Below are 16,653 nucleotides of genomic sequence, written 5' to 3' on the forward strand. Positions count from 1 at the left end.
ACTTGCCAAGGACTTTCCTGGCAATGTGTAAAAACCTTGGATTCATACAGACCCAAAATGTAATACATATAAAACTCAAGGCATCTTGGCCTAGTGCAGGAGAAGGAATAAGCAAACCAGGGTAGATAAAAATCGATTTTTTTTTAATTAAAAATTGGATTTTTTTTTAAATCAGATTCTTTTTATTTAAATCGGATTTTTTTTTATTTTTATCAAATTTATTTTAATAACATGCCTTTTGGAGTAAAAATCTATCTAAAGATAGTTTTCTCTTTAAGATCCATTAATAATTTAGTTTATTCAGCATGAAATGGAGCTTAGTTATGAAGCATGAGGCTGTATATTCTGCAACACTGGGACTATCGGTGAGTCAACAGTGGGTCAAAGGAGTAGCAGAGATGACAGTTGCTCTTTAAAAACTATCATTTAAATCTAGTTGATTTAAATCAAGCCTTTTTACTAGTGATTTAAATCGTGATTTAAATCGTGATTTAAATCGTGATTTAAATCGACGTGATTTAAATCGTGATTTAAATCGACGTGATTTAAATCAGATCGATTTAAATCACGATTTAAATCGTGATTTAAATCACGATTTAAATCGACTTGATTTAAATCAGATCCACCCTGGAGCAAAACTGCAGGTTTTTTAAGGCTAGTCAAGCTTTAATTTGGAACAAAGAAGCACAAAGGTTTGAACATTTGGGGATGTATCACTTTTAACCTATGTTAAGTTTTGCTTTTTGTTTTTAAATCTTTGCTTATACATTGGTTTAATCAAGGAACATCAGAAATTCATGCAAAATAAGCAGCTGTCCCCTCCAATTCCACCCCATGATGAGGAAAATCATGCAGAAAATGCCAATCAACTAGCAGTCATTAATTTCACTGAACACATTCCTTGGACGTAATGATACCGTGTTTCCTCGAAAATAAGACCCTGTCTTATATTTTTTTTGAACCCTGAAATAAGCATTTGGCCTTATTTTCGGGGAGGTTTTATTATTTTGGGGCGCGTGGAGCAAGACGGGGCTCCTCTTGCCCTCTAACCTGATTTGCAGCTCTGTCTGGTCTCTGTAACCAGAGGAAAATGGTGGGGACCAGCTGTGCATGCGTTTAAATATTTTGGGGGGGCTTATTTTGGGGGGAGTTAGTGCATGCACTCAAAAGCCCAATTGGGCTTATCATCAGGGGATGTCTTATTTTCGGGGAAACAGGGTATTCTTATCCATAACAACATGGATTTTAAAAAAATGATTGCAACTTTCATTCCAAATCTCAAACTGAAAGACTCTTTACATGAATAAATATCATTTCAAACACAACTAAACTTTTAGGTTTCAGGGAGATGTGAATTTATGCCTATTTCTTCTTAATCTAGATTTTTTTTGTTGTTGTTCAATATTAACATCTAGCAAACAAGTCTACCATCATATCAAAGGAACAGATCGCATTCCAAAGACATTTTTTTCAAAAAAGGAAAATGGAATAGAAAAAGGTGTTAGACCCACAAGATTTATATAGCAAATCTTACCTGTGAATTAATTAAAAGGGGGGGGGGAGTTGATGAACTGAACACTATGCTTTCTGATGCTTAAAAAAAAAACCTAAATCAGTTAAAAGAAGCACTGGCACAGCCTTCAGTATGGCTAGAGCTAGTCATAGATCTATCCATGCAGCCTCTTTAATATGGTTTGCTCTGAGACAAGTGGAGGTACAAATAGCAGTAGCAATAGCACTTAGACTTATATGTCGCTTTACAGTGTTTTACAGCCCTCTCTAAGCGGTTTACAATCAACCTCTTGCCCCACATTTTACCGACCTTGGAAGGATGGAAGGCGGAGTCAATCTTGAGCATGTGAGATTTGAACTGCCAAATTGCAGGCAGCCGGCAGGCAGCAGAAGCAGCCAGTATTACTGCACTCTAACCACTGCGCCACTTCGGCTGGGGATGTCATAGCTGGACAGGAAAACATTGCCTAATCACACCCTCTAACACAAGCTGGTCTTGAAGGAGGACCAGCAGTATGGACAGTGGCTAAAGCAGAAGGTTTAGATATGCCTCAGAACTTTTACACTTCACTTTAGGAACATCCTACTACCTTTTCTAAGGATATAGGTGGGCAAAATGGTAGACCAGGGCCTCTCAGAGAAGCCCTGGCTTATCACTTAAGAGATGTTCTGGTCCATAGCTTTGGTGGTACTGCTGCTTCTCTTATGGCGTCATGGTGGTCCATCAACCCAACCCGAAATAGCAACGGAGGGAAGTCAGGAGGAACTGGAGAAGGCAAAGTGTGCCTACACTAACCAAAAAGCACGTAATGAGAGCCGGGCAGATGCCAGTTCATGTTGGGTGGTTACCAGTCATTGCTGAAGGATCCCGTGTTGTGCGAAGTCTGTGCCATTAAATGATGGAAAGAACTGTCAATGAAGATTCTCGGGCGTCCAGGTAGAGTTGTCTGAAAGTTGAGTAATGGCAACTGACTTTTCTTTTTTGGTTCAGAAAGAAGAAAAGAAGGAAGAAAAAAGGAAAGGAAGGAGAGAGAGAGAAAGAAAGAAAGACAGACAGACAGACAGAAAAAAGAAAGGAAAGAAAGAGAAGAAGTAGGGAAGGAAGGAAAAGGAAAGAAAGGAGAGAGAGAGAGAAAGAAAGAAAGACAAAAACGAAAGGAAAGAAAGACAGACAAAAAAAGAAAGGAAAGAAAAGAAAGGAAAGAAGGAGGGAAGGAAGGAAAAGGAAAGAAAGGAGAAAGGAAAACAAAAAGAAAGGAAAGAAAAGAGAGAAAAGAGAAAGGAAAGAAGGAAGGAAGGAAGGAAAGGAAGGAGAGAGAGAGAGAAAGAAAGGAAGAAAGGAAGAAAGGAAGAAAGGAAGAAAGAAAGAAAGAAAGACACAGACAGATAAAAAAAGAAAGGAAAGAAAGGAAAGAAGGAGGGAAGAAGGAAAAGGAAAGAAAGGAGAGAGAGAGAGAAAGAAAAAAGGAAAGAAAGAAAGGAAAGAGAAAGGAAGGAAGGAAAGAAGGAAGGAAGGTAGGAAAGAAAGAAAGAAAGAAAGAAAGAAAGAAAGAAAGAAAGAAAGAAAGAAAGAAAGAAAGAAAGAAAGAAAGAAAGAAAGACGGACAGACCAGTTGCCATGACTCAATTTCCAGATGGAAGTAACTGTTTTCACCTCAAAAATTAGACAGTCTCATATTTGCCTGGCCTCAGTTAATGTCAAAGAATGATGGTACACCATGAGCAATTATACTTCAGAATCACAACCATGCTGTTTTGTTAGAATTAAAATAAAAGGCACAGTCTGAAACAACATGTTTCATGCTAAAGGAAAGACCTTTTTTTTAAAAAAAAAAATGCAACAGAAAAACTAGGGATGAGACCAAGGGGATGTCTTTATGGACATGTCGTGAAGCTGCTTGTGAAAACAGGGAATGGGTAGGTGGGCTCAAAAGTTCTACAGAACTTTCTAGCATCAATCGGGCAAACTGAGGAGAAATATTCCTGCCCTGAGGAAAAAGGGCTGTTCTCAACGGCAGCTGAAATGACCTTATTCAAAAACACAGGAGCCACGTTCTCCAGTGCCCAAAATTGGTTGGTGGGCCGCTGTGATGTGTTAAATGGATGACTGGCACTATTCTCCTGCAACCGGGGGCTAATAGAAGGGCATTAAAAACAAAACACGGGGACAGACAGCTTTAAAATCAGCACACCCTTAAGAGAAAGCCAGCTGGGAGGACTGAGTCACTCACTGACAAGGCATAAAAACAATAGCCCAGAACCTGGCAACTTCTTCAGAAATTGCCCAAAGCTAATCTAATGGGGGGGGGGGGAAGGTAATTAAATCATAGCAGTCCTGCCTGGCATAAATTTTTTGTAATACTGGATGACTAAGCCAGATAACTCTTAAGACTGCGGCCAATACAGGAAAATGCATTTTTCTGTCTCAACCGGCCTTCAACAAGGCGCTTTGAAGATTCAAAGCTAAGAATGGGAGGGGTGCACAATTATTCCTAGACTCTTCTGAGACTCAGAAAATTGGAACTCACTCACTTCCATGGTGTAGGGACGGGGGGCGGAGGGGGGGGGACGGGGGGGAGCAATTACTCTAAAAAAAATGCCAGTGAAACCAAGTAAGTCGTCGGTTTATGAAAATCGAGCCCAAAATTTCCATTGCTAATTAATTAATTAATTAATTAAGCCTGAGTGGCACAGCAGACTAATGCTACTGTTAAAGGTAGTAGTTAGCTTCCAGCTGCCTGCAATTACTGCGAGTTCAATCCTCACCAGGCTCAAGGTCGACTCAGCCTTCCATCCTTTCTAAGGTAGGTAAAATGAGGACCCGGTTTGTGGGGGCAATAAGCTGACTTTGTATAAAATATACAAAAGTATGAAGGCTATTGCTTAACGCCTTGTAAGCCGCCCTGATTCTCTGGAGAAGGGCGGCATATAAATAAAAAAAATAAAATAAAAAAAAATTAAGCTTGTCGATCAAAAGGTCGGCAGTTACAGCGGTTCGAATCCCTAGCGCCACGTAACGGGGTGAGCTCCCGTTACTTGTTCCACCTTCTGCCAACCTAGCAGTTCAAAAGCATATAAAAAATGCAAGTAAAAAAAATAGGGACCACCTTCGGTGGGAAGGTAACAGTGTTCCGTGCACCTTTGGCGTTTAGTCATGCCGGCCACATAACCACGGAGACGTCTTCAGACACCGCTGGCTCTTCGGCTTTGAAACGGAGATGAGCACCGCCCCCTAGAGTCAGGAACGACTAGCACATATGTGCGAGGGGAACCTTTACCTTTACCTTTAATTAAGACAGTTGCTAAGTGAGTTTTCTCCCATTTCACGTTCTTTCTTGGCACAGTTGTTAAGGGAAAGTTGTTAAGTTAGTAACAACGGCTGTTAAGTGAATCCAGCTTCCACATTGAGTCTGCTTGTCAGGAAGTCGCAAAAGGGGATCACCTGATCCAAGGACACTGCAACCGTCATAAATAGGAGTCAGTTGCCAAGCATCCAAATTTTGGTCACGTGAACATTAGGAGGCTGCAACGGTCGTAAAGCGATCATAAATCACTTTTTTCAGAGTCACTGTAACTTCAAACAGTTGCTAAACACACGGCGGTAAGTCAAAGGCTACCTGTATTCATGAGGACACCTGCATGACCAAAGTTTTTGTTTTCTTCAGGGATTCCTTCCAGGCAGTTTGTAGGCAGACTAGCAAAGTTAAAGGATTAAGTCATAAATTACAAAACCAGATACAAGTTTCAATCTCAGTTATAAACCATCCCAGACTCTAAGGTACTAATGCAAATAAAGTTCTCAAAAACAGGAACACATACTTTCAGTGCGGCCCAAAATTTGGTAGGCACAGATCTCTGATCCTCAAAGCAGCTGGTCTCTTTGGATAGAGCAACATATTTACAAGAGATCATGTCCAGACTTGAAAAACTGAAGTGACAATCCCATTCCTCTAAGTCCTCCTAGCTAAATGTTCTATAATCCCAAATCCATGAATGTCAACTCAAATATTTATCAAGCCTTGGTCAAGAATTTCCATTATTTGCCCTTTGTTTTTAATTGACTTGTTAGGAAAGACCAGAACCTTCAACTTTTGACAATAAAATATATAATTTCACTGAAGAGGCCAATAACTCATTCCTTAAACCAGTTAGGGGCATAGATCATGCATCCTGTAAAATGGTTCTACCCATCACTTCTAGGCTGCATAAACAGAGGGATAGAATCAAGATCACGTGAAATGTTAATACCACTTTATCATGCCTTGGTAAGGCCACACTTGGAATACTTCATCCAGTTTTGGTCGCCACGATGTAAAAAAGAGTAGAGGCCCGCGAAAAATAGCTGAGAGTCGGGAGGCCGCTCCAATCAATCAATCCAATGTGCTAATTAGGCTGTGCTGAAGCTGAAAGGAGCTGTTTCTTCTTGCTGCAAGAAGGTAAATTGCTGGGAAGCAGAGGCCAAAGGGTGGGGGCCAGTGGGTGGGCAGGGTTACATTTGGTGTAAAAGACACACCTAAATTTTCACCCCCTTTTAGGGGGAAAAAGGTGCGTTTTATACTCCAAAAAATACAGTAGTTTGCCAAGAACTGTTGGTCGACAATGAGGTGTGTCAGATTTTCCCCCTTTTTATAAATATAAACCAAAAAAAAAAACTCTTGATGGATCAGGTCAAGACCCAATCTTCTGTTTAATAGAATTCTGACAGATTCTGACCTTCTAATTTTGTGAAATTCTGTTAGTCCAGCAACGAAGTAGAAACAAACCCACTTTCGCCATTTTTGCTCTACAAACTGGGGTTTTGTAAATACGCTGCCCCCTATCCCCCAATTCTATGAATCTTTACCAGACCTCAAGGACTTGTCCTCCATTAAATTATCCCATCCCTTCTTAAAGCCATCACATTTCGTAGTAAAAATTTTGTGAAAAAGCAAGTTAATTACGTCCTGCGTGAAAAGTAGAAAAACTATCTATATTCCTTAGGAGCACAGGATGCATGCATGGGTGGGTCTGAAAGAAGCTAATCCATGGGCTGAAGTGGCTTTAAAATTCTAATTTAATATTTACCTTTAAACACGACGAGTAATTTCACAGGGAGACTTCGGCTCTCACGCTGTTCCTCCTATATAGTTACAATGAGTTTGGAAGTTTCCCATAACTTATCTGTCTTCTCCTTTAGAAGGATCTTTGTTGGATTCATACACTGTTGCTCTTTGTACAGCTACTAAACCAAACTGTAATGTAGTTTCTTTGATATTAGCATCACATTTTTATAAATGCAACACTGTGACTTATTCACTCTGACTTGTTCCAGATACGTCCCACAGATCTGGAGGATTTTTGGGAATTTTGCAAAATAATAGTTTCCAAACTTGGCATATTTAAACTAATATTAATATCAACCACAGTTTTTGGTCCACAATTATCCCAGGAAGTTGGGATTAACGGACATAAAAATACTTTCAGCCACATAAGAAAAGGAGAAGCATGCAAATGTAAGACACACACCCCTCATTTCAACTCGTTATTAGCTGCATTAAACAATGACACTCAAACTCAAGCCCTGTTTAAAATTACCCTAGTCTATAAAAACTATGAAAATGAAAGCCACATATCGAGAAAAAAATGATGTTATTGTTCAGTAAGGGTCTTACTTTTATATTTCTGCCACAAGTCCAAATTATTCCGGAAGGAGGAAGAGGCACGAATATTTGATCATTAGCACATATTAAATTTATATAGATTGCTTTGCCGCTAAAGATGGCCCCATCTTACAGGAGATGGATAAAAGAAGTCAATCAAAAAAGCCAAAAAACTGGTCTCCATGAGAATCACTTAAATGAGTGGTTGTCCACTGAGTGATATTTTTCTATTGATCATCTTTGGTGCCAGTCCAAATGATTCTAAGGCGTATTGTAAAAACTGACAACTAGTAATTTATTCATTTAATGGAGCACGATTTCATTAGCCCTCAATGGAACTGCATCTACATGGAGGGAAGTATGCAGTGGGGTACCCCAAGGCTCTGTTTTAGGCCCAGTACTCTTCAACATCTTCATCAATGACTTGGACGAGGGGATAGATGGGGAATTCATCAAATTTGCAGATGACACCAAGCTGGCAGGAATAGCCAATACTCCAGAAGATAGGCTCAAGATACAGAAGGATCTTGATAGACTTGAATATTGGGCGCTATCAAACAAAATGAAATTCAATGGTGAAAAAAGTAAGGTTCTATATTTAGGCAAGGAAAATAAAATGCATAGGTAAAGTATAGATGGTACCTCGCTCAATAGTACTAACTGTGACAGGGATCTCGGGAGTCCTAGTGGACAATAACTTAAATATGAGCCAGCAGTGTGCAGCAGCTGCCAAAAAAGCCAACCCAGTTCTAGGCTGCATAAACAGAGGGATAGAATCAAGATCACATGAAGATACCATTTTATAATGCCTTGGTAAGGCCACACTTGGAATGCTGCCACAAAGAAGAGGGAATCAAGCTATTCTCCAAAGGACCTGAGGGCAGGACAAGAAGCAATGGATGAAAACTAATCAAGGAGAGAAGCAACTATAAACTAAGGAGAAATTTCCTGACAGTCAGAACAATTAGTCAGTGGAACAACTTGCCTCCAGAAGTTGTGAATGCTCCAACACTGGAAGTTTTAAAGAAGAGATTGGGAAACCATTTGTCTGAAATGTTATAGGGCAGTGATGGCTAACCTTTTTGCCATTGCGTGCCAGGAGGGGGGTCGCGCGTCCGCATGCCCACACCCATAATTTTATGTACCGTGTCCCTATGCATGCATGCGTGCCCCTCCATGCTCCCCCCCCCGTTCCTGGCACGCAATGGCACAGTAGGCCCGTTTTTTGCTCTCCTCAGCCTCCAGAGCCTTTCTAGGAGTCTGGGGAGGGCAAAAATGGCCTTCCCCACCCGCCTCTGGAGGCCAGAAATGGCCCGTTTGCCAACTTCTGGTGAGACCAGACTCCTAGAAAGGCTCTGGAGGCTGGGGACAGCAAAAAACAGGCCTTCCGGTCCCACCGGAAGTTGGCAAATGGGCTGTTTTTAGTCTTCGGAGGGCCTCCGGGGGGGTGGGGAAGGCCGTTTTTGCCCTCCCCAGATTCCTAGAAAGGCTCTGGAGGCTGGGGAGAGAGAAAAACAGGTCTTCCCCACCATCCCCCGAGGTCCTCCGGAGGCAGGAAACAGCCTGTTTCCCTACTTCTGGTGGGCGCAGAAGGCCCAAAAATCAGCTGGCCGGTGTGCGCATATGCGCCTGAGCTGAGCTCACGTGCCCACCGATATGGCTACGTGTGCCACCTGTGGCACGCGTGCCATAGGTTCGCCATCACGGTTATAGGGTTTCCTGCCTAAGAAGGGGATTGGGCTAGAAGATCCCAAAGGTCTCTCCCCTTCTCTCTTCTCCTCTCCTCTCCTCTCCTCTCCTCTCCTCTCCCCTCCCCTCCCATTCCATTCCATTGACAGAGTGACTTCTGTTCTGAACAGCATGTCCCTCCATCTCCCTAATTTTAAAATATGTATTATTGATATCCTGAAAATGAAGAAAGTCGATTCTATCACTGCTGTCCACATCCTGCAAGAGGCAGGATTCATAGTCAACACAAAGCATGCCAAATCTACAAATTGTTACGCTCATTATGCTGAAAAGACATGACTTTGATCACTGTGATCTGACTCTTGATGGGTGGGTATGTACATACATGTATATGTGTATTAAACAAAGCTCAAGAATATTGAATTATATTACTGTGTATCGCAAAACAATTAAGGCCCAATTACAAGCGCAGTCATGAGGTAATGTATAGCTACTGTCAAAAAATAAGACCGTTGCCCTACTATAACCAAGAAAAATACAAAGGAATGAAAACTTGGGGAAAGTTGTTGGAAGTGCAACAATTTGTTGGAACCCCGGGCTTTTATTATCACATGTGGTGGATATGTCCGAAAGCAAAAAAATACTGGACTAGAATACATACCTGGCTAGAAAAGATGATAAAGGAACTTATAGATCTAAAACCAGAAACATTTCTATTGGGCATCATACCAGACAAATACAGTAAAAGAAATGCATACTTAATAATACATGTGGCCAGAATCATGTTCGCACAACATTGGAAGGGCGAGGAGATCTCCACAGAAGAAAAGATAATAACAAAAAATTTAGAATGTGCCCAAATGAATAAACTAACATTTGAAATTAAAGAAAAGGAAGACACTGAATATTTTGAGGTATGGGATCTGTTCTATCGATGGTTGGATGAGAGAAACAGGAGTTAGAACTTCAAAAATTACAAGAGAAAGATTAATTTTATTATTAGGGTTGTTTACTGTAACTTATTAATTTTGATTGGTATTAATAATTAATATGTATTAATATTAAGAGGGGAAAGCACTGTTACTATGAGATTACTATTGGAGAATGCTATTATTGTTACTATGATGAATGTTACCTAAAAGAATTGTAACCAGCGAACACACTGTTTATATTGATTTTGAACATGTTGCTCTTTTTATCTATATTAAGAAAAAAAGAAAAAAAAACTTGGGGAAAGGGAATGAGAATGCCAAAAATTAAAAAAAAAAAACATTTTAAGGATTTAAGTCAACAAATTAAATGACAACAAATTAAATATATATCAAAAATAGGAATCCAGCTAAGGAGAAGCTTAGACCAATGGATGACAAGAAAACAAGAAGAGTTCTAAAATAGGCAAGGAAAATATACCAAAGTTAACTAAATAGTTTTATTTGATGCCAGTTTCTAAATTGGGGATTTTAGAAAGGGTGTTTGAGTGAAAACAAGAGCAGCTGAAGTTTGCTGAAAAATTGAAAGCGGACAAGTTCCTAAGTCCAAATGGAACTCACCCAGGAATTGCAACAGAATGCAGATGTGAAATTACTTATCTTTTTAACAAAAAACATGTGGCATAACTTGAAGATCAGCTGTTGTACCAGAGGACTGGACAGCAGCCAATGTAACATCTTTTTTTTTTTTAAGGGATTAAGGGAGGATGCAGGAAATTACTGGTTTCTTATCTTAAAGTTCACTCCTCTAAGTTGGTAAAAGCTTTATATAACAAAGTGTCAGGATAAACATACACAAAAACCAACTTCTGTAAAAATAATTTCTTAAGAGTTCTCCGACTGTGTTGACAGGATCCTGTGGACCCAGTGATCCAATTATGTTTATGTGGCTTTTAAGGGCTTTTCATGAATATCTCTCAGAAAACTTAACAATAATGGAACAAAAAGGAAATTATTGTGTTACTCGGTAACTGATTAAAGAAGAGAAAAATCAATGAAGGGAGGGAGGGAGGGAGGGAGGGAGGGAGGGAGGGAGGGAAGGAAGGAAGGAAGGAAGGAAGGAAGAGAGGGAGGGAGGGAGGGAGGGACTATAAGACCTCTTTGATGTAGGAGAATGAACATGTAAACCAATGCAAAGTGATGTATTTGGGGGGGAAATAATTTAGGTTCCTATGCATGCTGATATGATCTAAGCAAATAGTAGCTGATTTTAAGTGATGAGAGACCGGGGCGCACATATATATATATATGTGTGTGCTCTGGTGTCTCATCACTTAAAATCAGATATATATATACACCACATATATATTTTGTATCTCTCTCTCTCACCCCACATCTTAAAATGTGATTTTGAAAATTTTTTAAAAGGGCAGAAATTAAAAGCAAAATTATCCAAGCTAAACAATAAAAGCATATTACGGTGCTTACTGGCAATAATCTACTTCATCAGACTGTACTCCAAAAGAGTTTAGGGTTTAGGCTGGGTCTTTTAAGTACCATAAAGCTGCTAATTTTGCTGCAACAGTCTTTTGTAACAGGCTGACAAAACTGAAGCTTATTTTGCTTAGGGAGAAAAAAAACCCCCTAAAATGGTTCTAGCCCAGAAGATATTTTTCTTATTCAAGATTTATATCTTCTGATTTATTTACATATACTTAAAACAATTCAGATGAGATTCATCTCTTTCAAAGAGATGAAAGTTATTCATCTCGTTCTTTCTTTGGACTCTCACCCACATTCACTCTCAGTTGACACAATTTACTGGTCAGCTTCCAATCCAGAATTCACAACTAACACTGAATGTCGTAGGAATACCTTTAGCAAAACCTCAATCTTTTGAAGAAACAAAATAAAAACAAAAACAAAAAGCCTTTTTTCCCCCCTCCAATATGAAATGCTTCCTCCATGTTGTTATATATAACCTAACGGCAGGTGGCAGCATACAGCTTACCTTGCCTGATCTCAAAAAAAAAAAAAAAAAAACCCTAAACAGGGTTGAGAACCTGCTTAATATGTGGAAAGAAGACCACCAGGAAAGACCAGGTACGTGGACATAACAAGCTGGTTTTACACATGTACACATACACACAAACAGCTTCCCTGATAAGGATGGATGGATCCCAGGAATCAAACATAACGCGCAGGAAGCTTCCCTCTGAAAAAAAATTCTCAAGTCCACGGTAGCCCCATTACCCTGGGGCTCAAACTTCATCTCCAACCAACCTGGCAAATTTTCTACAAAAACAATCTGCATTCCAGCTCCTCACTGGCAACACACACACACACACACACACACACACACACACACACACACACAAATGGCCGATCCATTTCCTGGGGTTGAATTCCACCACTTTCCAGGGGGTCTTCCTGTTGATCATCCAAGACGAACCCTTCTCGCAGGACTGTCCGTCTCGTTCCAACTTTGCTGGAGAAAAGACTCGGCCGAGATGCCAAAGCAAAGATGCCTCAGCGGTGCATCTGGTGTGTTGTTGTGCCTTCCCTTGTGCTGAAGGCCGCAGCCACTGCACCCACCCACCCACTAATGGGGCTGCAGGTGCTGGTGCTCCCTTGCCCCTCCTTCTCTTCCTTCCCTCTCACCCCCCACCCCCCCCCCAAAAAAATACATTCCTGACCAGGAACATCTTGTCAAGAGGCTCCTAGGGACTTGGGTTCAGAAGCTTTGATGGAGAAGCGTCCCTGGCGCATTGCTGTTGCTGGGGTTGCTGCTTATTCTGCTGTTTTTGAGCCCATACACACACACACACCTCCCAATTGCACGACGACGACGAGGACGCCCCCCACCCCGAAAAAAAAAAAAAAGAACCAGGAGCAAAAGACAGGCAGAAGTCAAAGGGCTGGTGGGGGAAAAGCAAAAGCAGCTACATGGCTAGACGGGGGGAAAAAGCTGCTCCTTTGAAGAAAAAAAAAGGGGGGGGGAAGGAAACCGACCAGGCGTCTTGAAAGACCCTATTTGCATAGGAGCAGTCATTGCAATGGGGAAACCCAGAAGAGGCATTGTTAGCCCTGCAAAGGATCTTTCAGACAACACCCACACACCCACACACACCACCCTTCCATCATATCCATCCATCATATGTATGTATCTATCTATCTCTAATCTCCAATGTTTCTCTATATCTATTTCTTTATCTTCTCCAATCTGTCTCTATCTATCATCTAGCTAGCTATCATCTCCAATGTCTCTTTATATCTCTATCTTCTCCAATACCTGTCTGTCTGTCTGTCCAGTCATCCATCCCACTATCCCTCTATCTGTCCAGTCATCCATCCCACTATCCCTCTATCTATCCACCCATCCATCTACCCCAATGTTTCTCTATCTCTACTTCTTTATCTTCTCCATTACCTGTCTCTATCTATCGATCATCTATGTAGCTATCATCTAGCTATCATCCCCAATGTCTCTCTATATCTATCTTCTCCAATACCTGTCTGTCTGCCTGTCTATCCATTCATCCATCCCTCTATCCATCCATCCACTCCAATGTTTCTCTATATCTCTATTTATCTTCTCCAATACCTGTCTCTATCTATCTATAATCTATCTATCATCTCCAATGTCTATCTTCTCCAATACCTCTGTCTGTCTGTCTATCCATCCCTCTATCCCTCTATCTATCCCTCTATCTAGCTATCTATCCGTCCATCCCTCTATCTATCTCTCATCTCTAGTGTCTCTCTATGTCTATCTTCTCCAATACCTGTCTGTCTGTCTCTAGCCATCCCTCTATATATCTATCTCTCATCTCCAAAGTCTCTATATAGCTCTATCTTCTCCAATACCTGCCTGCCTGCCTGTCTATTCATGCCTCTATCTATCCCTCTATCTATCCATCCATCCATCCCTCTATCTATCTCTCATCTCCAATGTCTCTCTATATCTCTATCTTCTCCAATACCTCTGTCTGTCTGTCTATCCATCCCTCTATCCCTCTTATCTATCTATCCCTCTATCTATCCATCCATCCATCCATGTATCTATCTATCATCTATCTATCTATCCCTCTATCCATCCATCCATCCCTCTATCTCTCTCATCTCCAAAGTCTCTCTATATCTCTATCTTCTCCAATACCTCTGTCTGTCTGTCTATCCATCCCTCTATCCCTCTATCTATCTATCCCTCTATCTATCCATCCATCCATCCCTCTATCTATCCATCCATCCATCCATGTATCTATCTATCTATCTATCATCTATCTATCTATCCCTCTATCCATCCATCCATCCCTCTATCTCTCTCATCTCCAAAGTCTCTATATATCTCTATCTTCTCCAATACCTGCCTGTCTATCCATCCCTCTATCTATCTATCTATCTATCTATCTATCTATCTATCTATCTAATCTCTCATCGCCAACCTCTCTCTCTCTCTTTCTTTATCCTCTCCAATACCTGCCTGTCATCTCCAATGTTTCTCTCTCTCTCTTTCCCCATCTACCTAATTTCTCTCTTTCTTTCTCTCTTTCTTTCTCTCTCTCTCTCTCTCTCTCTCTCTCTCTCTCTCTCTCTCTTTCTTTAAAGGAACCAGAGCTTTTTTCATTCCGCACACCATCCGGCTTCCCGTTCCCGTCCCTCCTGGGTTATCCACCCACCCGTCCACAACACCCGTGTCCGCTCATTCCTCGGTGGGGGGGACAGGGGGGGGACAAAGACCCCGAAACACCCTTTCTCCCACCCACCCTCCACACACACACACACACACACACACACACACACACACAGATAGATCCGCATCCCCGCCTGCCCGCCCCGTCCGGGCCCCGCAATGACGTGGCAGCCGCGTCCGGTGCACACGTCGGCCTTGACACGTGTCCGCCCACCCGGCGCCGTCGTCGTCGTCGTCTCGCTCCTATAGCTTACCGGTTCCCGGCGGGCGCCTCTCGGCGGGAGAAGCCTTAGCCGAGCTGCTTCGCTTGTCCCCCGACGACGACGAGCAGCGTCCGGCCGGGGTAGCCGGGACGGGCAAGGCGGCATCCGCTGGAGACGCCGGCGGGAGAAGCAGCAGGAGGAGCAGCAGTAACAGAGACGGCGGCGGCGGCGGCGGACAAAGGAGCCGCCTCGGCCGGCCGCCGCCGCCGCCGCCGCTTCCCGCGGGTGCCGGGGGTCCGTTGAAGCTCATCGGGGCGGCGGAGCCGGCACCCTCCAGCTCCGCAATGGGCGCCCTCCCGGCGGAGCCCGCGAGCCAGCCGCCGCGCCCCGCCCACCGCCCGCTTCGCCCCGCCCACTCGCGGCGACGGTTGTTCGCAGCCGCCTGCGCGCGCGCGGCTGGACTGAAGCTCGCGCCCTCAGGCCGGAAAACGTTGGGGGGGGGGAATGAGCGAGCGCGCAGGCGCGGGGGTAAAAAAAAAAAAAAACAACCCTCCTCAGCCGCAAGCAAGCCCCGATGAGCATGCGCGGTCCGGGGTCACGACGCCGAAGCTGAGTCTGACTCTTCCTCTCCCTACTGCCCGTACTTGCTCGCCTCACTGGTGGTGGGGGGGGGGGGGGTGTTAACAGTAACAGAATTGGAAGCAGTGGTGAAATCTATTCTTTTTTTACTACCGGTTCTGTGGGCGTGGCTTGGTGGGCGTGGCGTGGCTTGGTGGGTGTGGCAGGGGAAGGATACTGCAAAATCACCATTCCCTCCCCATTCCAGGGAAAGGATACTGCAAAATCCCCATGCCCACCCCACTCCAGGGAAAGGATACTGCAAAATCCCCATGCCCACCCCACTCCAGGGAAAGGATACTGCAAAATCCCCATGCCCACCCCACTCCAGGGAAAGGATTCTGCAAAATCCCCATGCCCACCCCACTCCAGGGAAAGGATACTGCGAAATCCCCATGCCCACCCCACTCCAGGGAAAGGATACTGCGAAATCCCCATGCCCACCCCACTCCAGGGAAAGGATGCTGCGAAATCCCCATGCCCACCCCACTCCAGGGAAAGGATACTGCAAAATCCCCATTCTCTCCCCATTCCAGGGGAAGGATGCTGCAAAATCACCATTCCCTCCCCACTCCAGGGGAAGGATACTGCAAAATCATCATTCCCACCCCACTCCAGGGAAAGGATACTGCAAAATCCCCATGCCCACCCCACTTCAGGGGAAGGATACTGCAAAATCCCCATTCTCTCCCCACTCCAGGGAAAGGATACTGCAAAATCCCCATTCTCTCCCCACTCTAGGGAAAGGATACTGCAAAATCCCCACCCTTTGAATGGTGTGGGAGTAGTAATGTATTTCCAGAGAAAAATTGCATCACTCAGGTGATCCTGAGAACCAGGGGTGGGTTCTAAAATTTTTCTGTGGGTGTGGCTTATTTTGTGGGCATGGCTTGATGGTCATGTGACAATTATTTAGGATTTAGCAGAGGTACTGGTCTACCAGGCTTTTAACTGCTTGCAGAGCTGTACCGATCTACCCATTTATTTTTGCAGGCACTGGTCTACTCATGTATTTTTTCAGGCACTGGTCTACCCATTTGTTTTTGGAGGCACCGGTCTACCACCAAACTGCCTTTTACCACTGATAGCTGTAGGGCGGCCCTTTGAAGCCCCCCGGCAAGAGTTTAAACAGTTTTTCCTTATAGCCGATCAGCTGGGACTCAGGAGGCAGCAATAGATTGGGGGTGGGGCCAAATAAAAGGTAAGAATAACGTGGGGGTGGGGGGGGCGGGGGGGCGGGGGGAGAACCGGTTCGGTGACGTCATATCGTCACCGCTACCAGCTCAGCAGAACCGGGCCGAACCGGGAGGAACCCACCACTGCTGAGGACACAGATAAACCTCCAAGTGCTTCAAGGATCCTCTAAAAGG

The 16,653-nt window shown here is 43.3% G+C and overlaps 1 protein-coding gene across 1 annotated transcript in view; it reads right to left on the minus strand.

Moving 5' to 3' along the window:
- The window catches only part of STIM2 (stromal interaction molecule 2), a 117,998-nt gene extending 103,023 nt beyond the window's left edge, over nt 1-14,975 (minus strand). Inside the window, 1 exon segment of the mRNA XM_070948339.1 lies at nt 14,717-14,975. Coding sequence (XP_070804440.1) covers nt 14,717-14,975 — 259 coding nt within the window.
- Nucleotides 14,976-16,653: the final 1,678 nt, after the last annotated feature.

This window comes from Pituophis catenifer, unplaced genomic scaffold, assembly GCF_029215685.1.
Source record: "Pituophis catenifer annectens isolate HBS135680 unplaced genomic scaffold, rPitCat1.0.hap2 SCAF_8, whole genome shotgun sequence".
Classification (NCBI taxonomy): domain Eukaryota; kingdom Metazoa; phylum Chordata; class Lepidosauria; order Squamata; family Colubridae; genus Pituophis; species Pituophis catenifer.